The sequence below is a fragment of the Microchirus variegatus genome (genome assembly GCF_963457635.1).
Source record: "Microchirus variegatus genome assembly, chromosome: 13".
NCBI lineage: Eukaryota > Metazoa > Chordata > Actinopteri > Pleuronectiformes > Soleidae > Microchirus > Microchirus variegatus.
In genome coordinates, this window is record NC_139814.1 from 26,874,875 (window position 1) to 26,901,691 (window position 26,817).

At 41.2% G+C, this 26,817-nt stretch overlaps 4 protein-coding genes across 5 annotated transcripts; 3 read left to right on the forward strand and 1 right to left on the reverse strand.

Moving 5' to 3' along the window:
• The first annotated feature begins 91 nt into the window (after positions 1 to 91).
• On the forward strand, positions 92 to 8,431 carry LOC310936053 (E3 ubiquitin-protein ligase znrf2-like). The gene is made up of 4 exons (XM_083900079.1): positions 92 to 441; positions 2,920 to 3,015; positions 6,241 to 6,346; positions 7,110 to 8,431. The coding sequence occupies exons 1-4, from the start codon at positions 108 to 110 to the stop codon at positions 7,165 to 7,167; spliced, it is 594 nt and encodes a 197-aa protein (XP_083756205.1). The 5' UTR covers positions 92 to 107; the 3' UTR covers positions 7,168 to 8,431.
• A 598-nt stretch (positions 8,432 to 9,029) lies between these two features.
• txnl4a (thioredoxin-like 4A) lies at positions 9,030 to 10,880 on the forward strand. Of its 2 annotated transcripts, XM_083900081.1 has the most exons (4): positions 9,030 to 9,149; positions 9,357 to 9,535; positions 10,307 to 10,410; positions 10,509 to 10,880. In XM_083900081.1, exons 2-4 carry the CDS (start codon positions 9,383 to 9,385, stop codon positions 10,678 to 10,680), a joined length of 429 nt encoding a protein of 142 aa, XP_083756207.1. In that variant the 5' UTR covers positions 9,030 to 9,149; positions 9,357 to 9,382; the 3' UTR covers positions 10,681 to 10,880. The 2 variants fall into 2 exon arrangements, with proteins under 2 accessions (XP_083756207.1, XP_083756208.1); XM_083900082.1 differs by lacking the exons at positions 9,030 to 9,149; positions 9,357 to 9,535 and adding an exon at positions 9,613 to 9,626.
• Positions 10,881 to 12,911: 2,031 nt separating this feature from the next.
• necap1 (NECAP endocytosis associated 1) lies at positions 12,912 to 17,102 on the reverse strand (the record flags this gene model as incomplete). Its single annotated transcript, XM_083900078.1, has 7 exons — positions 12,912 to 12,969; positions 13,653 to 13,746; positions 13,829 to 13,979; positions 14,359 to 14,467; positions 15,101 to 15,287; positions 15,739 to 15,839; positions 17,008 to 17,102. The coding sequence occupies 7 exons, from the start codon at positions 17,100 to 17,102 to the stop codon at positions 12,912 to 12,914; spliced, it is 795 nt and encodes a 264-aa protein (XP_083756204.1).
• Positions 17,103 to 17,915: 813 nt separating this feature from the next.
• LOC310935685 (uncharacterized protein) lies at positions 17,916 to 25,150 on the forward strand (the record flags this gene model as incomplete). The annotated part of the gene is made up of 10 exons (XM_083899619.1): positions 17,916 to 17,941; positions 18,743 to 18,854; positions 19,153 to 19,308; positions 19,462 to 19,590; positions 19,684 to 19,804; positions 19,906 to 20,081; positions 20,176 to 21,319; positions 21,427 to 21,561; positions 22,909 to 23,070; positions 24,618 to 25,150. Exons 2-10 carry the CDS (start codon positions 18,786 to 18,788, stop codon positions 25,148 to 25,150), a joined length of 2,625 nt encoding a protein of 874 aa, XP_083755745.1. The 5' UTR covers positions 17,916 to 17,941; positions 18,743 to 18,785.
• Between the last annotated feature and the right edge of the window lie 1,667 nt (positions 25,151 to 26,817).

Below are 26,817 nucleotides of genomic sequence, written 5' to 3' on the forward strand. Positions count from 1 at the left end.
GTTGTTGTTGTTGTTGTTGTCAGCTGTTCACTGTGAACATGCGCCGCCGCTAAGAAACTTTTAAAGCGCCTTCACTCCAAAAACAACCCACCCAGAGAGAGCAGAGCATGGGGGCCAAACAGAGCAACCCGGTGTTCGACGGCAGAACTCGGGCTTATTCCAGCTCCGACCTCCCGTCCGCCAACACCAGCGGCGGCGAGAGGATCGCCGGGTTCAGGTACACGAACGGACCGGACGGGCCGCGGATCCGGTACACGGGCGCGGCGCCCACCAGCTCCGGCCTCAGTATACCGGCCGGCGGCAGGTCCGGCTCACATGAACTGAACCAGAGCCTCGACGGCACGGACGGTGACGGCGACGGCGAGGGCGGGGGGCCCCCTGACGGCCACAGGCTGCTCATAGGCTCGTTACCTGCACACCTGTCCCCTCACCTGCTCGGAGGTAAGACTTTATTAACGAAGAATACATCCATTTATCAAGTTACAGCTTATATTGTGGATGATTTGTTATAATTTTATGCTTTAAAGGTGCGTCTTAACACTTATTATTGTACCATATGGTCACTCTTTGATGAAGATACAGTGTAATGTGTGTGTGCATTAGTCAGATCACTTCAGTGCTTAGTACTTTTCCATTCGACGTGTTGTGTTGTGGTAATAACTGCTGTGTTGACCGAGCCCTTTGTGTACTTTTATTGTAGCCACAGGTGGCTGCACTGCACTGTACTGTGCCGTACTGTACTAAACTGTGCCGTACTGTACTAAACTGTGCCGTACTGTACTAAACTGTGCCGTATTGTACTTAACTGTACTGTACTGTGCTGTAAATGCAGTTAAAAAGCAGCCTCGCTTTCTTCTTCTTTGTCTTGCAAAACTGGCCTGTTTTTCTGCAGCTGAGGGAAGAGTGCATGATGTAGGTCAGCAGATAAGAGCTTCCTGCTGGTTACACATTGCCTGACTAACACACACACACACACACACACACACACACACACACATGAACTTCCTGAATCCAACAGTCGAGCAGTTTCACAACAACAACGGCTGCTGCTGTTGGTGGGTTTCGTCTCCCAGACCACAACAAAACGATCATAACTGCACCATTAGGGCCACACTAGTGTCCTGATGTCAACGTTTACATTCTGTCTTGTGCACTTATACAATAACTGTTGCTGCTTATGCTGCTGCTTATGCTGCTGCTTATGCTATGCTGCTTGGAAACGATCTCACACTCCCAGCTCCAATCAGGATCTAAAAAATCATCCCGAGTTTACCGGCACGGTTCATTTCCCTGATGCAGAAATCATTAGTCACTCTCGTCATAACAACCTTTGCTCATTAGATCCATGTGATATTTTTTGAGGCCTGACATTTAATCCACAGCCTCCTCCTCCTCCTCCTCCTCCTCCTCCTCCTCCTCCTCCTCCTCCTCCTGCTCCTCAAACACATGACACAAACATGAGTCTCCACAGCAGACACTGAGATAATGATAATGACCGTCTGCATCGATGCACTTGTTATCCGCGCCTTTGGCCACTGTCACGTCAAAAAAACAACCAAACAGGAGGTTAGCTTATCTTAGGTTAGCTTAGGTTAGCTTAGCTTATCTGAAGTGGAGCAGCAGCTCTTGGCCTATTAATCTTTGTGCGGCTGAGAAAACACAGCAGGGTCAGGAGGGTTTGGTGACTGTGGTGTAATATGTGGGTCAAATTATGAATAAAGACGTCAGACTGAGATACAGGTGAGAGTGAAGAAGAAAGGATTGTTTTCATTCACATAGACACGCAGCAGATCAGGGACAGAGAGAAGTCAACAAGTCAAAGAAAATAAATAAATACGGTTACTAAAAAAATGACCCCAAACATTACCACATTTTTTAAAAACTAAATTAGTCAAATTGACCCCAAAGATGACCAAATTTAGCAAAGAAGTGTTAAATTGACCACGAATATGACCAAATTTGGAAAACATTTGTAAAAAATTACAGCAAAGATTGTCAAATTTAGTAAAAAAGTTAGCAAAATTGACCCCTAAGATTGCCACATATTTTAAAAACTAAATTAGTCAAATTCACTCCACAAATATTACCAAATTTATTAAAACAAAATAGTAAAAATGACCAAAAATATTACCAAATTTATTAAAACAAAATAGTAAAAATGACCACAAATATTACCAAATTTAGTAAAACAAAATAGTAAAAATTACCACAAATATGACAAAATTTAGTAAACATTTGTTAAAATTACCGCAAAGATTGCCAAATTTTGTAAAGAAAAAGTTCGTAAAATTGACCCCAAAGATTACCACATTTAGTAAATATTTAGTAAAAAAATTGACCAAAAATATTACCAAATTTAGCAAATTGACACCAAAGATTACCAAATTTAATAAAATAAAATTGACCACAAATATTACCAAATAACACATTTAGTAAAATTGATCACACAGATTGCCAAATTTAGTAAACATTTGTAAAATTATTTACCAAATTTAGTAAATAATTTGCGAATAAATGACCCCAAAGATGACCAAATTTAGTAAACATTTGTAAAATTATTTACCAAATTTAGTAAATAATTTGCAAATAAATGACCCCAAAGATGACCAAATTTAGTAAACATTTGTAAAATTGACAGCAAAGATATAGTCAAATTGATTTGCTCTTCTCCAGAGTGAACATATCCTGGTTTGTTTGCTCGTCTGTGACAGTAAAGTGAATCTCCTGGTCCTGATTACAGATGTTTTGAATGATTGTTCCAGATTGTTTAAGGTCAGGTCATGCAGGGCCGCTCACACAGACAGTACAGACAGCACAGACAGTCCCACGCCCTTCTCTTTGTGTACATGTCAATAAAAGGTTAAGAGAACGATGTCAATCATCACATCTGTCTCCTCGTGTCTTTTTGTCTCCCGTCAGGTTTCCACTGTCCCGTCTGCTCCAAGTTTATGGCGTCTGATGAAATAGAGAAGCACCTGCTCATGTGTTTCAGCAAAATGCGCCTCACCTACAACAGTAAGAGCTCACTCTCTCTCTTTATACTCTGTTTGCTAACAAAACTTTATCTACAGAGCAATCCTTCATACGAGATGAAAACTGTTGCACACACACACACACACACACACTGAAACAGGAACACGATGATATGGAACATCGTCATCGATGAAAGTGAAACAAAGGTCGGTTTAAAGTAACTGTAAATCTGTGGGTTTTTTGAGGAACGAGAAACAAGGGAAGCTTAAAGCTGCTATTTAAAAGTTTAAAGACAGAACTTTTAAGATCATTTCTCAGCAGAAGGAAATATGACATAAATATCAATCTGAAATAAGAATCGCGCATTTTAAGCTGGACGCCAAAATTCGGAATGGCCGACTTCCTGTTGAGTTGAGGCCGTGGTGCTAATGGACTTTTTTCTTCGTCTTGGGCGCTAACATCTTCCCACCAAGTTTTGTGAAATTCAGCGCAGCTTCATTTTGGCTAGCTCCATCCACGTTTTAACCAAAGGGGGGCGCTACAAAGCACACTCAGGTCAGAGCACGATGACAATATCAGATTCCTTTACACCTGACCTCTGTGCAAAGTTTCCAGAGTTTTAATGCACGTTAACGCCCTCAAATGACAAAGTGGATGCCCAAATTCAAAATGGCCGACTTCCTGTTGCGTTGAGGCCGTGGTGCTAATAGACTTTTTTGTTTATCTTGGGCGCTAACATCTTCCCCCCAAGTTTCGTGAAATTCAGTGCAACTTCATTTTGGCTAGCTCCATCCACGTTTTAACCAAAGGGGGGCGCTACAAAGCCCTGGTGCAACACTCAGGTCAGAGCACGATGACAATATCACATTCCGTTACACCTGACCTCTGTGCAAAGTTTCCAGAGTTTTAATGCACGTTAACGCCCTCAAAAATGACCGCAAAAACACGGAATGGCTGCAGGCGGACCAAGTGGATGCCCAAATTCAAAATGGCCGACTTTCTGTTGAGTTGAGTCCGTGGTGCTAATAGACTTTCTTGTTCGTCTTGGGCGCTAACATCTTCCCAACAAGTTTCGTGAAATTCAGTGCAACTTCATTTTGGCCAGCTCCATCCACGTTTTAACCAAAGGGGGGCGCTACAAAGCCCTGGTGCAACACTCAGGTCAGAGCACGATGACAATATCACATTCCGTTACACCTGACCTCTGTGCAAAGTTTCCAGAGTTTTAATACACGTTAACGCCCTCAAAAATGACCGCAAAAACACGGAATGGCTGCAGGCGGACAAAGTGGATGCCCAAATTCAAAATGGCCGACTTTCTGTTGCGTTGAGGCCGTGGTCCTAATGGACTTTTTTGTTCGTCTTGGGCTGTTTCAAGTTCCCACCAAGTTTCATGAAATTCGGTGCGACTTAATTTTGGCTCGCTCCATCTACGTTTCACTAAAGTGAATAATCCGAATAATCTGAAGGAAAACAATCGGACTGTTCCACACGAGCTGCACCTGCCATGTGGATCAAAACAAACAAACAGCTATAACTGCACAGGTGTTTCACAGGCACAGTCGTGCACCTGTGTAGTGTGTGTGTGTTTGTGCACATGTGGGTGTGCACACACTCACACACACACTGCACAGGAAAAGCAAACACAGCTCTCGTCTGTTGTCACTACACACAGTTTTTGCATGTGAACGCTTCTTCCTCGGCCTGGACTGTGATGTGTGTATAAAAAACAAACGTACATCTGCTCACACACACACACGCTCACACACACACACACCCACAGTGACGCGTGTGTGTGTGTGTGTGTTACTCACAGATACTGTGCAGCGTGTCACTGAGCTTATCACAGGCAAAACAGATATAACCAGTACAATTAAAGTTTTAACACTCAGTTCTCAGCCACAGGTGTTCAGCAGGTAAATCTCCGTGGGAATAACACGCAACTCCTTATATGGACATTCTGGAAGTGTGTGTGTGTGTTTACAGGTCACATATTTCTGGTGATAATTGTGCAGAAGTGACAAAATACAACATTTTCTTCTATTTTTGTTCATAAAAACGGGTCAAATTAATAAAATTGGACCCCAAGGATTACAAAATTTAGTAAAAAATTGTACTCTAAAGATTACCAAATTTTGTAAAAGAAATTGTAAAAATTTACTCTAAAGATTACCAAATTTAGTAAAATTGACCCCGAAGATTATTACATTTCGTAAAAATAAGTTAAATTGACCCCAAAGATTACAAAATTTAGTAAAAAATTGTAAAATTGACCATAAAGATTACCAAATTTAGTAAAAAAAAATTTGACTCTAAAGATTATAAAATTTAGTAAAAAAAATGCAATGTTGACTCTAAAGATGACCAAATTTAGTAAAAAAAATTGTAAAATTGACTCTAAAGATTACCAAATTTAGTAAAATTGACCACACAGATTACCAAATTTAGTAAAATTGACCCCACAGATTACCAAATTTAGTAAAATTGACCACACAGATTACCAAATTTAGTAAAATTGACCCCACAGATTACCAAATTTAGTAAAATTGACCACACAGATTACCAAATTTAGTAAAATTGACCCCCACAGATTGCCAAATTTAGTAAAAAAATAAATAAAAGATTTAAATTGGCCCCAAAGATTACAAAATTTTGTCAAATTGACCCGAAAGATAACGAAATTTAGTAAATATTTGTCAAATTGTCCCCAAAGATGATCAAATTTAGTAAAAGAAATTGTAAAATTGACCCCAGAAATTACATAATTTAGTAAATGTTTGTCAAATTGACCCCAAAGATGACCAAATTTAGTCAAATTGACCGCACAGATTATCAAATTTAGTAAAAAAAAAAAAAAAAAGACCCTAAAGATGACAAAATTTCCTAAAAGTGTAACAATAACAATAGTTGTCAGATGTCACATGTCCTCCTCCTCCTCCTCCTGCTCCTCCTCCTGCAGGAGTCATGTGAATATCCCTGCACGCTTTATCACTGCGGTGGTTGAGTCTTTGCCTCAGGTGTTGACAGTAGAACCGGTGATTGTTAAACATGCAGACAAACATGCTTCAAAACTCTCTTTCCAAAATAAACAGGCGTTTATCCGTTTAGAGGCTGATGTCTTTGTCTGTGACTAAACTGGTCTTCTGTTATCAAAGGTTATTTTATCACGGAGGTTATTACAGTTTGTTACAGTGGCTGACTCTGACTCTGACTCTGTCTCATGTCTTTGTCTCTTGTCTCTTGTCTCTTGTCTTTGTCTCTCGTCAGAGGACATCCTGTCTAGAGACTCTGGAGAATGTGCCATCTGTTTAGAAGACATGGAGCAGGGAGACACCATCGCCCGACTGCCCTGTCTCTGTATCTACCATAAAGGGTGACTGACACACAAACACACATGCTAAAATGTCCTCCTCATGAGTGTGGAAATGCTGCCCCCTGGTGCTCACCTGTATGTCTGTAAATCTCACCTGGAAATCACATGTAAATAATACTTAAACAAAAATAGCTCAAGCCATAATTTATATTACGGAAATCCAGATACACTGTAAATAAAAATAGTATATTTATTATTATATTGTTCTATAACGGGGTCTGTTTTTACGAGATATTATTTTCGGGGCCTGTTTCGTACGAGATTTTTTTTCGGGGTCTGTTTTTGCCAGATATTTTTTTCTGGGGCTTGTTTTTACAAAATAAATATCCGGGTCTGTATTTCTGAGATTTTTTGGGAGGGGTCTGTTTTTTCCGAGATTTTTTTCGGGGGTCGTTTTTTTTACAATATTTTTTTCTGAGTCTGTTTTGACAAAAAAAAAATCCGGGTCTGTATTTACGATATTTTTATTTCGGGTCTGTTTTACGAGATTTTTTGGGGGGTCTGTTTTTTTACAAGATTTTTTTCAGGGGGTCGGTTTTTACGAGATTTTTTTCCTAGTCTGTTTTGACAAGAAAAAATCTGGGTCTGTATTTACGATATTTTTATTTCGGGTCTGTTTTTACGATGCTTATTTGTTTTCTTGCCAAGAATTAGAGTTACTGAAAGTCCCGTGTGTACAAAACATAAAGCTACTTCAAGTATTTCAGGATTTCTGCTTTTATTTTTGATCATGAGAGAAAACACGCGTGTTTTCCTGTTTCAGATGCATAGACGAGTGGTTTGAGGTGAACCGCTCTTGTCCGGAACATCCTGCCGACTAGAAGCTGCAAGAGTTAACATTTCAATATCACTGTGGTCGACTGCGTCTCCGCTGACCTCATCCCAACACTGAGCCCAGATTAAGCCGAACTTCAGCTGCTCCTCAGGGATTCTAAGACATTTCTTTTTTTTTTGTGGAACCACAATGGATGTTTGGAAACATTTCTTTAAAAGACGTTCTCAGAACTTACTCGTGGAGCCATTTTGTTTCCAGAATTACGTGAATGTTCCTGACGCCACCTGCTGGATTAACGAGGGTTCGTAACGACGCCGGATCCGGAGAGAGACGTTCTACTGAACAGGATGTTTAAACTGGAGTATATCGCATTCACGTAAAAAAATATTTTTTTTAAAAAAGGCTCTGTTTTTACGAGATTTTTTTTTCGGATCTGTTTTTACAAGACATTTTTTTCGGATCTGTTTTTACGAGATTTTTTTCTTTTTGCGGATCTGTTTTTACGAGATTTTTTTTTTGGATCTGTTTTTACGAGATTTTTTTTTTCGGATCTGTTTTTACGAGATTTTTTTTTTCGGATCTGTTTTTACAAGATTTTTTTTTTCGGATCTGTTTTTACAAGATTTTTTTTTTCGGATCTGTTTTTACGAGAGATTTTTTTTCGGATCTGTTTTTACGAGATTTTTTTTCCCCTGTTTTTACGTAATTCTTTTAAAAAACAGAGCCTTTTTAAAAATTATTTTAGGCGAATGCGATACACTTCCGTGCGTAGGTGTTATAGCAAAGTGACGTTTAAATCCGACGGGAATCTCTTGTCAGGAGAGGTTCGGATCGACGCCTGTTCGCAGACCGGATCGCGGACTAGATCACGGACTGGATCACAGACTGGATCACAGACTGGATCGGAGTCTGTTGTTGTGCAATGTGAAAAAAAAACCCCCAGCCATAGACAATGAGTAACACCAAAATCAACTTTAAGGGATGATTACAGTTTTGATTGTAGTTAGATGTAAAAACATTGGCGATCACTACTGTTTGTGAAACAATCATCATGTGCCGTAGAAGAGTTGGTCTAACATGAAATAGTCAGACTTTGGTGAATCACTTTGTTGGCCTTGTTTTTGTGTTTGTTTTTTTTAGAAGCACACTCATGTGATTGTGTAGTTTATTGGTGAAAATGACGATGATTCATAACTGTCTCTCTCTCAGTGTGTGTGTGTGTGTGTGTGTGTCTCTCTCCAGGGGAGTGTCATAATATGCTGCTATGCCATAGACTGGGAAGTTTTCCCTGTAACCTTTGAACCCTTTGTCCGACGTATTTTTGTATTTGTACTGTAATGGATTGCACAACAATAAATGTTTCGTCTCCGTGTCTATTCCTTGCACAAGTCAAGTCAATGTTATTTCTACGGCACATTTAATGAGCTGTTATTCTCATGAAATAAATACATGAATTAATATCATTTCTTCTTTCATTTAATGACAGGTTGACAATCAAAAGTTAGTTTTATGAACTTAAAATTAAGTCAAAGTTAGTTATCGTTCTCATGTTTTTTTAATCATTATTTCAGTTAAGGGAAATGTTTTTTTCAATTTTAGTTCAAAATAAAGACATAATACAGAAGAACTGGAGTTAATGTGATCAGATATATCTACAACGTAGATTGAGAGGATATAGTTTGGGATATTATCTTTATTTTTATTATTTTTTTACTATTAATATTCCTAATTATCATTATTATTATTGTTATATATTATTATTATTATTATTAATAATTATTATTATTATTATAATAAGTTGTAGTAACTAGTAGAGTTCCTCCACACCATGTGGTGGCGCTAATGCCGCAAATTCGTCAAAGAAGAAGATTGTGACGTCAGCACGTCACGAGGACTCGCGTACGTCGTCCTGACGAAAAGGACAAACATATACACCAAACACCGGGCGTTTCGCCGCATTTAAAGCCACCTTTTTGCCACTCGGGGGGTTGAGACCGTCGCCGAAGACACAACATTTACATTTCTGAGGTAAATCAAGTGTTTCCGTGTGTGTTTTACGTCGGTAATCTTCGTTTATGATGGTTTTATTTCACTCCGCTTCGCTTGTAGACTCTTTTGCTAGCTTGTTAGCAGCCGCTCGCTAGGCTACATCTCCGTTCGCGCTGTGAGCTAAAACCCGGGTTTTGTCGTTGCTTTTGCTGTTATTTCACTCACCCGACGTGTGTTGATTTGCAGCTTGGGGTGAACATATACGCTTCAAGATGTCGTACATGCTCCCGCATCTCCACAATGGCTGGCAGGTTGACCAAGCCATCCTCTCCGAAGAGGACCGAGTCCTGGTGATCCGCTTCGGACACGACTGGGACCCGACGTGCATGAAGATGGACGAGGTTCTTTACAGCATCGCGGAAAAGGTGAGAGTGCGATCTTTGATTTTATTGCGGACGGTAGCATTACGGTTAGCGTATACATATATATATATATATTTACAGCATCGCGGAAAAGGTGAGAGTGCGATCTTTGATTTTATTGCGGACGGTAGCATTACGGTTAGCGTATACATATATATATATATATATATATATATATATATATATATATATATATATATATGTATATTTATATATGTATATTTATATGTATTTGTATGTATATATATGTGTATACATATTATATGTGTATGTATATATGTGTGTATATATGTATGTATATAATATGTGTATATATGTATATATATATATATGTATGGATATGTGTATATGTATGGATATATGGATATGTGTATATGTATGGATATGTGTATATGTATGGATATGTGTATATGTATGTATATATGTATATATATATGTACGTATATATGTATATGTATATGTATATATGTATATATGTATGTATATGTATATATGTGTATATATATATATATATATGTATGTATATATATATATGTATGTATATTTATGTATGTACATATATGTGTGTGTGTGTATATATATGTGTATATGTATGTATGTATATATGTGTGTGTGTGTTTGTGTGTGTATATATATGTGTATATAATGTATGTATATATGTATACATATATATATATATATATATGTACATGTGTGTATATATATATATACATACATATATATATATATATATATATATACACATGTATATAATAATAAAATATATTTTGACAGGTGAAGAATTTTGCTGTCATTTACCTGGTGGACATCACAGAAGTGCCCGACTTCAACAAGATGTACGAGTTGTACGATCCGTGCACCGTCATGTTCTTCTTCAGGTAAAGACGTTTGTTTGAACTGCGCTGTGTTATTGGACTATTCTTTCATATCGAGTGCTTTTGTTATTGAAATAAAGTCGTCGTGTAATTCCTCTCAGGAACAAACACATCATGATTGATTTGGGCACCGGCAACAACAACAAGATCAACTGGACGATGGAGGACAAGCAGGAGATGATCGACATCGTTGAGACGGTTTACAGAGGAGCGAGGAAAGGCCGAGGTCTGGTGGTGTCGCCCAAGGATTATTCAACAAAATACAGATACTGATTTATTTTGTTTGTTTGTTTTTTAACCAACGTTTCTAAGAAGTTTTTGTCTCTGACACGTTATTTTGCTACACAACAGAAAGACAACAAGTCACAGATCTCAATATTTGTTAATTCAGGTATTTTTGTTTGTGTAGATTTCAATTTCATGCAAATAATTCAACATTTATTTCTGTGAAACAAATGCTGAATGACACAAGAGACAAGACCGTTATTTAAATGTTGTAATAAATGTGACTTTTACAGAAATACGTTGGATTTTTCTCATGTTTTCTTTCTTTAAGGGCGGGCGTTGATTAAATATACTGGAGGTTTGCACTCTCTAGTTTTAGATAATGAGAATATATTCTGATGTTTAAATAGCATAATCTCTGCTGGGGACTGCAGCTCTGTGATCTGTTGTGTGGTTCACGCTGAGACAGAGAGGGTGCAATGGTTCGCAATCTCCACCAGATGGTGCCAGAGATATTCTGGTTTTGTCGTCGGTGTGTTTAATTGCAGATTTTGTGTTTGTGTGTTAAAAAAAACAAAACGGCAAACAACAGGAAAGTCGTGCTTTAAAAGGGATTTATTGCCCCTTTCTCGTTAAATTGGTCGTTAATCCGGTGATTTTTTTTTTTTTTTGTACCGCTCGAGTGGAACGAGCGAGAAATTAAGAGACACTTGTTTATTTACATTTTAGCAGCAACAGAAACAAATGTAAACGCGTACACACACATTAATACACATCGTGATTTCACAGTCGTGTAAACACAAACACGCAAAGCCTCGCGGAGCGTTCACGCCCAACGAGATTACCGTACGACGTAATCCCACGCGGTGAGATTACAGTAATGTACTGTACGGCATAATCACACAGGGTGAGATTACCTTACAATATAATCCCACATGAGCATACTTTACGAAGTATTCCCATACGGTGACCATACTGTACGACGTAATCCCAGTGAGATTACTGTACGATGTAATACCACACTGAGATTTCTGTACGACGTAATCCCACAGGGTGAGATTACTGTACAATATAATACCACACGGTGAGCATACTGTATGAAAATAATCCCATACAGTGAGATTACTGTACGACGTAATGCCACACGGTGAGATTACAGTACTGTACGACACAATCCCACAGGGTGAGATTACTGTACAATATAATCCCACACGAGCATACTTTACGAAGTATTCCCATACAGTGACCATACTGTACGACGTAATCTCAGTGAGATTACTGTACGATGTAATACCCCACACGGTGAGATTACTGTACGACGTAATCCCACAGGGTGAGATTACTGTGCAATATAATGCCACACGGTGAGCAAACTGTATGAAAATAATCCCATACAGTGAGATTACTGTACGACGTAATGCCACACGGTGAGATTACAGTCCTGTACGTCGTAATCCCGTAAAAAAAACTGCGTCGCGTTGAGCGTGAACGCACTTTTACGATCACACATCGTTTGCTGCCATGGCGACATTCGTCCGATAAAGTAACAATCATCGTAAACTAGTTTTGCCCCGCCTTCGTTTCTGGGACGTTTTAATCTCATTTCAGATTATTTCCCGACAAAATAAACATCGTTTGTGTTCATTTCTACGAGTAAAAAAAACCATTATATTGACACGTTCAAGCAAAAACGGGGATTAAAACACCTCACAGCTGATAGCTAATCTGATTAATCCTGTTTCCTGTGGCGATAAATGAGGATTAGAGGTGATAAGTGCAGAAATTTGAGGATATTTAAATTTTAAGTATAAAAATGTAAACAAACGTCTCGACTCTGATTGGTCGCATCTGGTTCACAGTTTTGTCGCCTTATTTTTCTGGAGGTGCAGTTCTCCAGTCGGCCTGCAGGGGGCCATAAAGATAAGAAAAGCCCTCGAGATTAGAGTTGCTCAGAGAGCCATCTAGTGGTGAGGAGACGCAGGCACAAATTCTCACATAAAAACAGTAGCCCTTAGAAATGTCACAGGAAGTGACACGTGTCACGTGACCTGTGATGTCACTTCCTGTCAGGAAACTGTGAGATGACGATGTCATGTGATGTTTCCATGCCTCAGATTTTTGTTGTTGTTGTTGTTGTTGTTGGGGTTTTTCGGGATCGGGATTGGGGGGGGGGGGGGGCGTGAACGTGATGAACAGGAAGTAGCGAACACTGATGCAGGCGAGATTAATAAAATGAAAAAAATAATAATAATTTGCGTAGCCGTGGAAACGCTGACGACTCAGAACTGGATCCAGTTGGTCGTGTTCTGTGGTCGAGATGAAGGAGGAGGAGCCGAGCTGGAAAAACACACAAGATATGTGAAAAAAAAGGTAAATAAAGGACGATTTCTGCGTTTTATCGGGTTTAAAGGTCCAGTACGTAACATTTTAAAAGTAAGTAAAGCCAATAAGGCTCACAAGGGGCATTAATAAAGGTAAAAAAATAGGCTTAAGTAACACTTAATTACACCTAAATCTTATTATTACATTGATTAAATCATAGTTAAGGTGTTTGTTTTACACTTTACAATAAGGAGCATTAATAAAGGTAGAAATATGCTGAATAACACTTAAAGGCGCCATATGTAAGAATGTGGCCAAAAACAGTTACTACATTCAAATTCAAAACACCGAGGTCTTTTTGGTTTCGTTTTTCAGACGTAACTGGCAACCTGTGGTTGCTCGGCAGCTGAAACTCTACTGACTGCAACGATTGGTAGACGGCGGCAGGTGGCGCCACATGACGCCAAAACATAAACATGATTTGCAGTCTGCAAAATATATTTTTTGAACGCAAATATTGTGTCTGTGCTGTTGTTGTTGGTGAGTTCAGTTTGTTATATGAACATTATTCCTGAGTCTGTGACATATTAGGAGGATTTTATGATTTATTACATAATGCACCTTTAATTATAACAAGGTTAAAGGTCCAGTACGGAACATTTAAGAGGGTTTATTATTTTAAAAAGTGTGCGACTCACGTGGCAGCAGCAGAGAAGTCTCCCCACAGGTCTGAAGAGGCTTTGGACTGAACCACAGTGTTGGAGTTACTGGTGTCCAGCTCTAACAGACAGTCTGAAACCACAACCACACGTCACAAGTGTGTCAGTGTCATTTTTTTTTTATAAAAAAAAAACTACACGCTAGCGCCATCTACCTGTTGCCGTCGGTGCCGTCTGCGGCACTATGTTGTGATTGGATGGGCCGGATGAAGGAGGAGGAGGGGCTATCTTGCCTCCAGGCGGTGGTGGGAGGAGTCCGAACCCTCCTGAGCTTTGTGGGCGGGGCTTATCCTTCTTTTTACCTTGCTGGAGACAGAGACATTTATTTATGTTTTTTATTAAAGGGATAGTTCAGTTTTTTTTAATGCTTTCCAATCTGCTCACTCTCCCACACCAAACTCCATTGAGAAAATCAGTGATTTTACATCACCGCACTCAGGAGCCAGTGACACAAAGTGACCACATGAGGCAGCAGTAGACCAGCAGCTCCTATGTCCCCGCGAGCTAAAATCACTGATTTTCTCTATGGGCTTTGGTGTGGGAGAGTGAGCGGTTTATAAACTTCAGTTTTCTCCTGACGAACCATATTCTATAGTAGGGAAAATGATGTTTTTAACGAATACTTGTATCTTGCATGCTACAGAACCAAGACATATATGAAAAAAAAAAAAGAGGAGACACTCACCCCTATGTTGAGTGTGATGGTTTGGCCCTCTTTAAAGCCCAGGTCCAGTTTTGGTCCCGAGTCTCCGAGCTGGCCACTTTTATTGATCTCAATCTGCTGTTTCACCCATCTGCACACACACACACACACACACACACACACACACACACACACACACACACACACACACACACACACACACACACACACACACACACACACACACACACACACACACACACACACACACACACACACACACACACACACACACACACACACACACACACACACACACACACACACACACACACAATCTTGTACTTGCTGCATACTGAGGACCAGGTAAATGTGCTGACAAATTGAGGACCAGCATTTCCACTTTATAAATCAACACAATTACAAATATCTACTTCATGAATGACATCTATAAAAGATCTACTGGGTGCAGTACCATAACATGGCTGCAGGTGGAGCCCCAGAGCGAAAAGTGTGTGAAACACCAGGGCTGGAAAACGGTTAATTGGTACCAAATTGTACCAAAAATCAGAGTATAGCATGTTTACAGCCTAAGGAAATGATTTCATTGAAAACAAAGTGAGGACCGGCCAAAATGTCCTCACTTTGTAAAAATGACCTCACTTCGTTGGTTAAAAACCCTCACTGGTCCTCAGAATACCAAGTACAAGAAAACAGACACACACAGAGTCAGTGCTGATGCTGATGTTGATGCAGGATTCAGCAGCACCTCCCCCACACTCACTTGAAGTGGTCCTGCAGGGACACGTTAAAGTCGAAGGCGTCCCCTCGGTCCACGAAGCCGACCCCGATGAACGCGCTGCGACCGCCGTCGTCCTGTATCCGCAGGACAAAGTAGCGGCTGGAGTCGCTGACCGTCTCCACGGTGATGCCGGGATACTCCTTCACCGGCGCCTGAGCGAACAGCTCACCTGCGGGGGGGGGAAGGAAACGCAAACAAAAACAGCCGCTTCTGTTCATCCGTTCACACGTTTCACGTTCGCAAACTGTTTTTTTTATCATGTTGTGATAGAAAAACTGTTGTATCTACTGCCCTCTATGGTCAAACACCAGCTACTGCTTTAGAATTTTGACTCCAGGTTTCTGAGTCCACTCTTTCATCATCACCCTCTTGTCCAATCCACCTTGGATGACATCAAATTCAGGGAAGTGATTGTCCTCGGGATCTTGGTCAAAGTCAGTCGGTCAATTTTCAATTCCCAGACATTGCGTCGTAATTTTTCGCGCTCTCGTTTTTAACTTTACTCGCTCGTTGTTCTGCACGGAATCTCGCGTCAACCGTGGAGAAGATGCAGCTGCAGTCTATTACATCTATATCTACATAAACATAAACACTGAATCAACCTAAATTAAGGTTCTTACCTGAAACTTTGTCCTCCAGTTTGATAAAAGCCACGTTGCCCTTCGCTGTGATCCTCATGCGACCCGACCAGTCCGGGGCGTCCAGTTTCCAGTCGGCCGCCCTGCACGAACCAACGCTTTCCATTATTATTATTATTATTATTATGTTCATATAACAAACTGAACTCACCAACAACAACAGTACAGACAAAATATTTGCATTGAAAAAATATATTTTTGCAGACTGCAAATCATGTTTATGTTTTGAAATCATGTTTTGGCGTCACGTGGCGCCACCTACCGCCGTCTACCAGTCATTGCAGTCGGTAGAGTCTCAGCTGCCGAGCAACCACAGGTTGAACAGTTACACTGATCTAGGGCTGCAACTAACGATTATTTTCGTAATCGATTAATCGATGAATCGTTATATTCCATAAAATGTCAGAAAATGTTAAAAAAACGTTGATCAGTGTTTGTCAAAGCTGGAAATGACGATGTTCGCAAATGTCTTTGTTTTGTTCACAAACCAAAATGATTCAGTTTGAATGATTTCTTTGTTTATGTGGCGCAAAGAAACCAAGAAAATATTCACATTTAAGAAGCTAAAACAATGAGAAATCTTGTTTTTAATCATGAAAAAAGCTTCAAACCAATTATTAAAATAGTTGGCGATTAATTTAGTAATCGATTAATAGTTCAGCTCGACACCGATCAACATTTTCTGACATTTTATGGACCAAACGATTCATCGATTAATCGAGAAAATAATCGACAGATTAATCGATTACTAGAATAATCGTTGCAGCTTTAGAGCTTTTATTTTGAAATTATGAAAACAAAAGCAAAAAAAAAAAAAAAAAAAAGCTGATTTCCGGGATGAGAACCGTGATTTATTTTATTCATTTTTTTTTTTTTTTTTTTTTGTTCAAAGGAAGAGCTCATGAAAGTCCTGGCTCAACGGCCGGGATCGAACCACCGGCGTCACGATGACAAACTAACAAACAAAGCGGCTCCGAGAACACACGAACCGTTCACGACAAACCCCGAGTGTCTCCGAAACACGAACATACGTGTACGTTAAAGAACCTCCGAACGAACAGGTGTGTGTGTGTGTGTGTGTGTGTGTGTCCGCTCCTAAACGCCGGTTCTCCCGCCTTCTGCTCCGGCAGCTGGAGCCACCTGACAGCGGCCACTTGAGAGTGAAAATGTCCGCGCGCGGCGACACCGGACACCGCCACGCACCGGCGGCGGTCACGGACGGCTGTCGGTGACCGGCGGCTCTTCGCTCACCTGTATGCGCGGTTCGAAGCTCGCGGGGGAATCCGGTAAACGTTGACATCGGGTTTCACGCACAGGATCGACTCGTACTCGCCCTCGGCCGCCATCTTGGCTCAAGTGTTATTTATGCGGGGAGTTGTTGTGACTCATTTGTGTGTGTGTGTGTTTGTGTGTGTGTGCGTGCTACTACTCCCTTCATTTTTTAATTATTTAATTAATTATCACAATTATCATATCAAAAACACACTATACAGACTCAGAATAATACATTATAATATAGTAATAGTAACATTCACAATAACAAGTAAACTATATTACTATAAAACTACAAAAAAAAATCTCACTGAACCTGCTTGAAATTTGCAGTATTTTTTAAAGTATTTGTCAATTTTAATGTGATCACTATTAGGTATGAGTTCATATAGTAGATCATTGCATTCACATGTTACTAATGGACAATTCGGCATATACAGAGTCAGAAGAATAAATAAACTAAAGTATATGGACAGTTATACATTACAATTACATTTTTGAAACACACCTAATCAGAACTTCCTTGAGATTGATGGCATTTTTAATGTTTTCTTCCATTTCAAAGCGATTCCCTTATTGATATTAGTACTTTTAGTCTGATTTTACATACCAATACATACTTCATTTTCGCACTGTTAACACATAATGTATTATTATATGATCACACATCTAAAATGAAAATAATTAACGTATTCTTTGTGTTATGTGTCTAAATAAACGGTTTCTTTAAACTTTGATTCAATTCCACAGATATTTGTTATTTATTAGCTCCGATTTGGCTACTTCCGGTCACATCCCCATTGTGTAGCCTGGCAACAACGCAGCTGCAGGTGCTGGACATCGGCGGAAGCGGAAACGGAAACCCCGCAGCGTCTTGTCGTCTCCTCGAAGGTTCCTGAACATTCTCTCGGGGGTAAAAGCGTTTATTTTTTTATTCTGTAGATACACATTAACAACTCAAGAACATAACACGGGTCGTTGAGTGTCATTGTGAGCGACCACCAGTGTTTGTTTGTCGATTTTTAAAATAAAAACACTGCCGCCTTTAGCCAAAGTCCGAAGCTAACTCTTGCTAGCTTGACACCGTTAGCTGCCGTTCGTCTTCAGTCGCTCTCCGAGGTCCTGAAAACCCGGAGCGTGAATCTCCACAGTCACTTCATCCGTCAGCGGTTAGACCGAGACACACAGTCAGTGTCCTCTTCCTCTTCCGTTTGTGATGTTTTAGCTCGTATCTTCACCACAGACGAGCCTCAGGATGCTGGCTGCTAACTAGCATGTAGCTTAGCCACTCAGTGGACAGCGGTCTGTGGTTGTCGCAGTGTCACACGGACACCAACTGTCACAAATCAAATGACGTATAAATATACTGCTTTCAAATCATTGGATATCGATGTATATATATCACTGTATAAGTCAAATCTATATATATATGTAAGTGTGGGTGATATAATATGTGCACATTTTGAGTGTATATCTTGATATAGGAGCTATATGTGGATATAAAGCTGCACACACGTTGTTTCTGTGACAACACACTGTAAATACACTCTATAATAAAACATAATACACTGTTTATGAAGGATATTTACACGTAATATAATGACTATAAATTAAAGTAGTGACATTAAGAGACTTATATTTGCAGTAATGTTTATTTGTGAGCGTTTTTGGGGTCAACATTTTGTTCACTCTTTTATTCTCTCCTCTGAATCAGATCGTGGTGGTTTGATTCCCCACCTCCTCCCCCCTCTGACACCATGACGTCCTCCATGCTTCGCAGACAACTGAAGAACCTGGTCCAGAACTACTCTGAGGCTGAGGTCAAGGTGAGGGCAATTAGACCCGACACAGGAACATCTTTTTGTACTGTACGGCACTCAGAGGTGTTATTATTTAAATGTAATTAATTTTTTGTCTGCTAGCTGTTTGTTTGTTGGGTTTTTCACATGGGTCACACGTTTTATTGTTTTTTTTTTGCAATTATTATCCCAAGATGGGTCACACTTTTAATTTTATTTAATTACAGGGCGCTCCTGTAGCTATAATAACAAAATTAAATTGACAGATAAAAAGATGATGTAAATTATCGCTATCGTCTATTCCGATGTCCGTCCTTCTTCGCAGGTGAGAGAGGCTACGTCTAACGACCCATGGGGCCCGTCCAGCACTCAGATGGCCGACATCTCCGACCTGACCTACAACGCCATCGCCTGCACCGAGATCATGACGATGCTGTGGAAACGCCTGAAAGACGACAGGAACTGGAGACACATCCACAAGGTGAGGACCGGGGGACGTTAAGCAATATATAGTTTTACTCTCATAAGAAATGATTTGGTTATTCTTCAATTGATTTAAGTAAAATAATCTGCTAATGTTGTCTAGAATTCTTATTTATTTACTTAAAAAATATGTTATGTTTTCCCTCTCTAGTCCCTGACACTTCTGGAGTATCTGCTGAAGACCGGTGATGATCGTGTCCTTCTGAAAATGAAAGACAACGTCTACATTGTCAAGGCCCTCACAGAATACCGCTTTGTTGAAAAGGATGGCAAAGATCAGGTACATGAATTGTAATTATGAACATGTTTCAGGCTTAGGTTGGATTTTGTTTTAAACTGATCAGAGTCTAATACATAAAGTGTATCTTCCCAGGGTGGGAACGTGAGAGAGAAAGCTAAGGTTGTACTCATTCTAATGGAGGACGATGAGAAGCTTAAAGAGGAAAGAGACTTTGCAGTTAAGACCAGAGAAAAGACCTCAAAAAGTGCCACAGGTGAGCTCTGAAGTCTCGCTGCTAAATGTACACAATGTTTTGGTTCGATGCTTTTCACACAAATCTAATTAATTTGACTATTTTCAATCCTTGCGAGCCAGCGTCATCCTCCGATGCCGTCAAGGATGCAACTTACAAGCCGTGCTATGTCCCCGGAGCCAGTGGGCTTCCGTCCATAGACAACATTCCCTCAGTGGCTGACTTGACCGCCTCCTTCGCCGCCCGCAAAGAGGAACGTGTCCGACAGGAAGTTGAGAAGAAAGAAACGGAGAGACGGGTGCGTAAATTAGCGATGGATGGATGTTTATGACTGCGCTCTGAAACTGTAGGGGGAGCTCTTACATGACTGATCCTTATTTTTTAAATTCTAGGCTAAGCTGAGCGATGACGAGCTGAAATGGGAGGATGCGGGCAAAGGTGCTGACGTGAAAGACAACGTGTGGGCAGGAGAAAATGCAGAGGAGGTGGAGGAGGAGGAGCAGGCCAAACCAGGTCCATGGGGGCCCCCCAAGGAACCTAAAGAGGCCACAGCTCCATGGGGTACACCCGCGAGACCTGACACAACCGACAAAGCACCTGGCAGTGATCCTTGGGGTGCTCCGAGTACACCGGATGAAGATCAATTTGCCACGCCAAACACTGAGGAAGATCCTTTTGCCGCACCAAAGAATGGAGAGGATCCTTTTGTCGCATCCAGAGATGGGCCAGATCCATTTAGTGCACCTAAAGACGACCCTTTCAGTGCCCCGAAAGATAGTTCAGACCCCTTCGGTGCACCCAAAGACAAGGAAGATCCCTTTACTTCATCAAACAGTGATCCCTTTAATACACCTAAAGACGATCCATTCAGGGCTCCAAAGGATGATCCCTTTAACTCCCCAAAAGACGACCCATTTAACTCCCCAAAAGACGATCCTTTCAATTCCCCAAAGGATGACCCATTTAACTCCCCAAAAGACGATCCTTTCAATTCCCCAAAGGATGACCCATTTAACACACCTAAAGACGATCCTTTCAATTCCCCAAAAGACGATCCTTTCAGTGCCCCAAAAGATGACCCCTTCACTGCACCAGCATCAACACCCCCCAAAGAAGACCCGTTTGCGTCACAGACATCGCCTCAAGACCCTTTCACTGCTCCCACAACACCGCCCAAAGAGGATCCCTTCCCCACATCGTCCAAACGTCCCGAAGACGACCCGTTTACCGCTCCGACGACACCGCCTAAAGAGGATCCTTTCTCCGCACCATCCAAACCGACAAAGGCCGACGACCCCTTCGCTGCACCAACAACGCCCCCCAAAGAGGACGGCTCGGATCCCTTTAATGCCTCTTCGCCGAGGTCGCCCAAAGGTTGGGAAGCCCCTGCCGGCTCTCCACCCGCTACCGGGTCCGATCCATGGGGGGCACCATCAGCTCCGCCGTCAGATCCCTGGGCAGCCACCTCACCGTTGACTACGTCTGACCCTTTTGGAGATGTCTCAAAAGCTGACAATGACCCTTGGGGAGCACCAGGTAAGATGCAAGGGAAGGTGTGGTACATTCGTATAGTTGCAACCAGTTTAGCCTTTAGCTTCTCAACAACAAGGATTCGCTTCTTTCGTTTCTTTTTATTCACGTAGCTTCAGCTCCAGCCAGTACAGACGATGCGTGGGGCTCACCTGCTCCACCCTCGGCCTCCTCACCCTCCGCGGACCCCTTTGGAGACGGACCATCTAAAGCCAACGATCCGTGGGGTGCACCGAGCAACGTCACAGGTAAAGACTTAAAAGATTAAGTTACTCTACTACCTCATCCGTTCACCCATCGCTCACAGGGCTGAATCCTCATCGTCTGCTTTGTGTTTGTCAATAGAATTATCCGCTTTGATTAATCCGACTAAATGGTCACTAAAATTTGTGCTTGATTTTAACTGAAACCAACCAAACCTTTTCTTTGTCGTTTTGAAAATGTTGAAAATTAACCCCAAAATTGACATTGTTTTCCTAACGTAGTAAAGCGTTGGGACCCGTTTTCAAAAAGGGCTTCCAAAACGTAGTTTCCGTGTGGATAAAGCGCTGATAGAATGTAATTCCTGATAGAATGTAAGCAGATTCACTGAGACTTGGGGTGAATTCCAATTCCTTACTTAACCCTCAATTTTAACCATCAATCTCAAAAATGCTCTCCCTCTAGTGCAAGTGCTGTCCTGATTCTCAGAAAAATTAAGTTGAGGGTCAAGTTTAAGGGCTGTATCGCCCTCAATATCGAGATTTTCCGAGACCACCCTTGGGAGCAAGGGCTACCCAGAATGCATTGCGTGTTTTCACATAACAAAGATGGGGCCGAAAGCAGCGAAACGAGTGCGATACAAATGAAGTATTTTCTTTGTTAATAGAGATATAAAAATGATCTTAGTTTAGGCCCATATTATGGATTACTGACGTCATTGTTGCCTAACATTTATTTTTATTTTACGATCTTTTGTCAATAGTCCATCGTTTGCTATTGTTTACTTTTCAATAAGTCGTGGTGTGTGGTAACTGTCAGCTGAATATTTGTATGAGTATTATCTTATAACTAACTGACAACCTAATAACTTGACTGACAAACGGATCAGAATAAATAATCGTGATAATCTTCTTCTTCTTTTTTGGAGTTGACAGACTGGACGCAGCTTTGGCGTTATTCTGCCCCCTACAGTCTGAAGACGTATCTGCATTTAAGGGGTGTCCCATTTCTAAGTGACAAAATAACCCTCAACACTTGGTTTTGAGGCCAGTTAAGATTAAGGGTTAAGATGGGAATTGGAATTGGCCCTTTGTTTTTGTTGAGTTGAAACCATACGGTTCTGTACCAAACCGAACCGTACCGTGATAGAAACACAGCATCAACCTCTTCCTCTGCCCACGCTGTGAACTCTTTTCTTATCCACTCTCAAGGTCCTTTGCATGAATGACTATCTTCTCTCCATTTCACCACCATCTCTCCACGAGTCAGCGCTCTGCTAACAAACTTAACCGATTAACCCTCTCTTTCCGCTCTGCTCTCTCTTTTTCCCTCCTAACCCTTTTTTTAAAGAGAACACCTTTTAGAGTAGAACCGGATCCTTTATTTTATTGCAGGAAAGCGAACAGCACAAGAGGAGGAGATGTACAGAAGGACCGCTCAGTTCTTGGGTTCATCGGGGGCGTCGCTGGTCGACCTGGACGATTTGTTTTCTTCTAAACCCAAACAACGCACTGTCGCCAACGCGCTGCCCCCTGCTGCCCAGACGCAAGCCATCGGTAAGAACTGTGGGGGAAACAAAACAAAGCAAAACAAAAGCAAAACACGTCGCTCTGGCTGAGAAACGCTGCCCTCTCGTGGAACTATTTACCGTGCGCTTGATTCCAACGGATGCATGAAAACAAATCACGCTTATCATTCCAGTGCAGAGAGAGGAGCGAGGAACAGAGTGACTGACAAATGCATATTTATCTGTTTGTTTGGAGAAGCTTCAGTGTTGTCGTCCTCCTCCTCTGGTGTCTGAGGCTGTTGTGCGTAGATGTTGTTGTGTGTGTACACGTGTGAAATATTAGTGACCTACAGTACTTTGTTTTGCTCATAAATATTAAAGGCCTCTCCATCCTTTCCGTCCTCTGGGTCCTCGGAACGTTGCAGGACATGTTCTGTAATCCCTGTAATCCCATTGAAAGTGACAGTCGGTGATGTTCTGGTGTGTTCCAGTCCTCGGTAAATAGCTGTGTACCTTCACATCTTGGTCTTCTTTGTACTCGGGATAGGCATGAGTAGTAGATTAATCGATTATTTGTATAAAAAAGTAGAGCAGGTACTGTTAACTATTCGTAATTTGTGAAAAAGATATCAATGGTTGCATTTAAACTCGGTGGACGATTTGCATGGTTTCTTGAATGCATCTTGAAGCTTGACACGTTGTAGATCACCCGGAATTGACGAAAATTTACCAGGGTCTTTGAAGGCAACCTTGTTAGCTCAACACACTGTGAAGCCTGCATTATTGCCACTTAGTCTCGTGTGCTAGAATTTACAATATACAACAAACAGTACAGTCTTATATTTGAATAGCAGTTTTGCGAGAAATCCCTTCTTTATAGTTATGAGGTCACGCTGATGACCCCCCCCACTAAGTAAAGGTTCTGTCCGAGTTAAGCCTGACGCAGGACTTCACCATTTCGGACCGTACCATGACGGAAAAACAGCATTTAAACTTGGTGGACGATTTGCATGGTTTCTTGAATGCATCTTGAAGCTTGACATGCTGTAGATCACGCCCGAAGTGACGGAAAATTTACCAGGGTCTTTGAATGCAACCTCGTTAGCTCAACACACTGTAAAGCCTGCATTATTGCCACTTGGTCTCATGTGCTTGGGTTTACAATATACGACAAATATCAAACATATTTGAATGGCATTGTTGCGAGAATTGCCCATCCCTACTTTTTAGTGATTCGGTCATTCGGCCGATTTACCTCCGCCTATCGAGTAAAGGTTCTGACGCAGGACTTCACCATTCCGGACCGTACCATGACATAATGCGACTGTAACCCGGGGAACAACATGGAACGACAAACACATTTTATTGGACTCACAGACATGGAAACGATGAATTGGCCTTAACTGTATATAAACAAGCACACATACAGTACATATATATACTCTGTATATTTATATATAAACCCCCCCTCCCCCCTCTCTCTGCTCTGATTTGGTGCATTCTTTCTTTTGCTGGACTTCTTTCGGACTTGCTCCCTCCTTCCCCCCCTCCCCCCACGTCCCGTCTATCCCTTCATGACTGTTGCTAATTTCCCAGGTTCTTTCAGAACCCCAGGCCCGTCTTTGTTCGGCCCTGCTGCTCTCAGCTCGGGTTCTGTTGCCGGAGCGTCCTTTCCGCAAACACCAGCCCAACGCAGCAGTTTTCCTCTCGGCTCCGCCTTTGCACCTTCCCGCGGTGCGTTTGCTCCCACTTTTGGAGCCGCCAATCCCTCCGGTCAAACTCCCCGCATGCAGCAGCCGTACCGGTCTCTGGGAGCGTCTTATTCTGGCGCGAGCGCTCCCGGTTCCGCTGGAGGGGGGAGTCCGAGGATGGGACGCCGCGCCGAGTCGCTCCGTAGAGGAGCGGGAACGCTCCCGAGTCCCGGAAATCCGGCGAGGAATCCTTTAGAAGATCTCACCGTGTTGGGAACGGCAATGGGAATGTCGGGTCTCTTTGGTGGGAGTCCTCAGACAGGAGTGGGAGGATTTCCTCCACCGCCAGCAGGGGGAGCCCTAGCGCCGCCACAGCCAATGTCAAACAGCAGGACGGGTGAGACGGGGAACCTACACGACAATCCCTTCCTGTTCTGACATCCTCACAGTTTCAAATTTGTTTTATTTGGATGAGTGTAGTTTTCGTGTATGTGTAGCTCACGGGAAAAATGAGTTAGATAAAGACTTGTGGCTCCCACGGTCCTTGAACGCACCATCCAAAAACTGCGATAGTACAAATTAAGCCTGACTTAATGTTCGGTAGCCATCTTAGTAACACCCTCAGGCAGCCATTTTAGAAGAAGAAGAAGACGACCAGGGCTCGTAGCCATACGTTTTGCCCAAAATAAGATTTAAAAAACGACGTTTTACTCCACAAATCTTAGTTTTATTGACGTAATCCTGTCTTTTTGCTTTATTTCCTCCTCTACCGAGTCCACCCATGATTCGGCTGTCTGGGCGCAAGAGCGGCTTTCCTGATAAAATGATGATTTCCTTTCATTTAAATCCCAACAAAACCTGCTTTATCTTCAGCCCTTAAATCCCGACACATGAAAACAGCCAAGGTTTTGATGTATACAGCGTATAACATGTATATATATCTATATCTATAGACAGGACCGTGTGTATGTGTGAAATGACCAGTGATTTTAACCAAATCTATTGGAAAACTTGAAATTGTCCCATAATAATGTTGTGTATGTATGTGTGTGTGTGTATGCAGTATATATATATAGTGCTGATGTAAATATGGGGAATCACAGATATTCTGTATACGAGAGTGTTAAAAACAACAAAAAATGGCTATTTATTGATTTATTTATCTATTAATTAACTTAATTTATTGCTTGATTATTCACTGATGATTCAGGGTAATTCACCACCGCGATGATCACATGATGTTAAAGGGATCGTTCAGGTTTTTGCTTGAGTCTATGATATCTTAAAAACAAACTTTATTACTTTATCCCACTGTTAGACGGACTTTTTTTAAACAGGAAACGTGAAGTTAGAAAAATGTTCACTCTCCCACACCAAAGCCCATAGAGAAAATCAGTGATTTTAGCTCACATGGACACAGAAGCTGCTGGTCTACTGCTGCCTCGTGTGGTCACTTTGTGCCACTGAGGTGAATCTGAACGAAGGTGATGGAGTTAGTGATGGAGGCAGCAGTGGATCAACGACTCCTGTGAACCCCTGTGCGCTGTGACGTTAAAATCACTGGTTTTCTCTGTGGGCTTTGGTGTGGGAGAGTGAGCGCTTTTACAAAGTGATGCAAACTTTGAGTTTCATGTTGGGAGAAGTCGGCGGAACGAGAAAATGTGACAGAAATGTTGTTTATTTGACAAATAGACTGAATTCATCCTTTTATTCCCAACTTTGTGTCAGAAATCAATCAAGAAATAATAATAATATGCTCTATTATTTTTCCCACTGTTTTATTGCAAAACAGTACATTTGAAAATTAATCGACGACAATAATGATTATATTTTAGCATTAAAAATATCAGTAGAGGTGTATAAACCAACAAAAGGATATAAAACAGCAGCAATCTCATATATCCTGAATTAAACGGGTGTTATAAATGACATAAATCATTAAGAGCCCACAATCAAGCCCTCAATTTGTGAAAATAATGTCTCTCATAACTCTTAAAGGATTTCTCACCTGACATATTTCATATTTATGATGAAAAAAACAGTATTTTGATTCAAAAACATGTTAATTTTCCGTAAAAAAGAAGAAGCAAAATGTGATAATTGAC

Coding starts and splice junctions, on each gene's coding strand:
- LOC310936053 (XM_083900079.1), top strand. CDS start 108: ATGGGGGCCAAACAGAGCAACCCGGTGTTCGACGGCAGAACTCGGGCT. Junction 3,016..6,240: donor AATGCGCCTCACCTACAACA/GTAAGAGCTCAC, acceptor GTCTCTCGTCAG/AGGACATCCTGTCTAGAGAC. Junction 6,347..7,109: donor CTCTGTATCTACCATAAAGG/GTGACTGACACA, acceptor TTCCTGTTTCAG/ATGCATAGACGAGTGGTTTG.
- txnl4a (XM_083900081.1), top strand. CDS start 9,383: ATGTCGTACATGCTCCCGCATCTCCACAATGGCTGGCAGGTTGACCAA. Junction 9,536..10,306: donor TTTACAGCATCGCGGAAAAG/GTGAGAGTGCGA, acceptor ATATTTTGACAG/GTGAAGAATTTTGCTGTCAT. Junction 10,411..10,508: donor ACCGTCATGTTCTTCTTCAG/GTAAAGACGTTT, acceptor AATTCCTCTCAG/GAACAAACACATCATGATTG.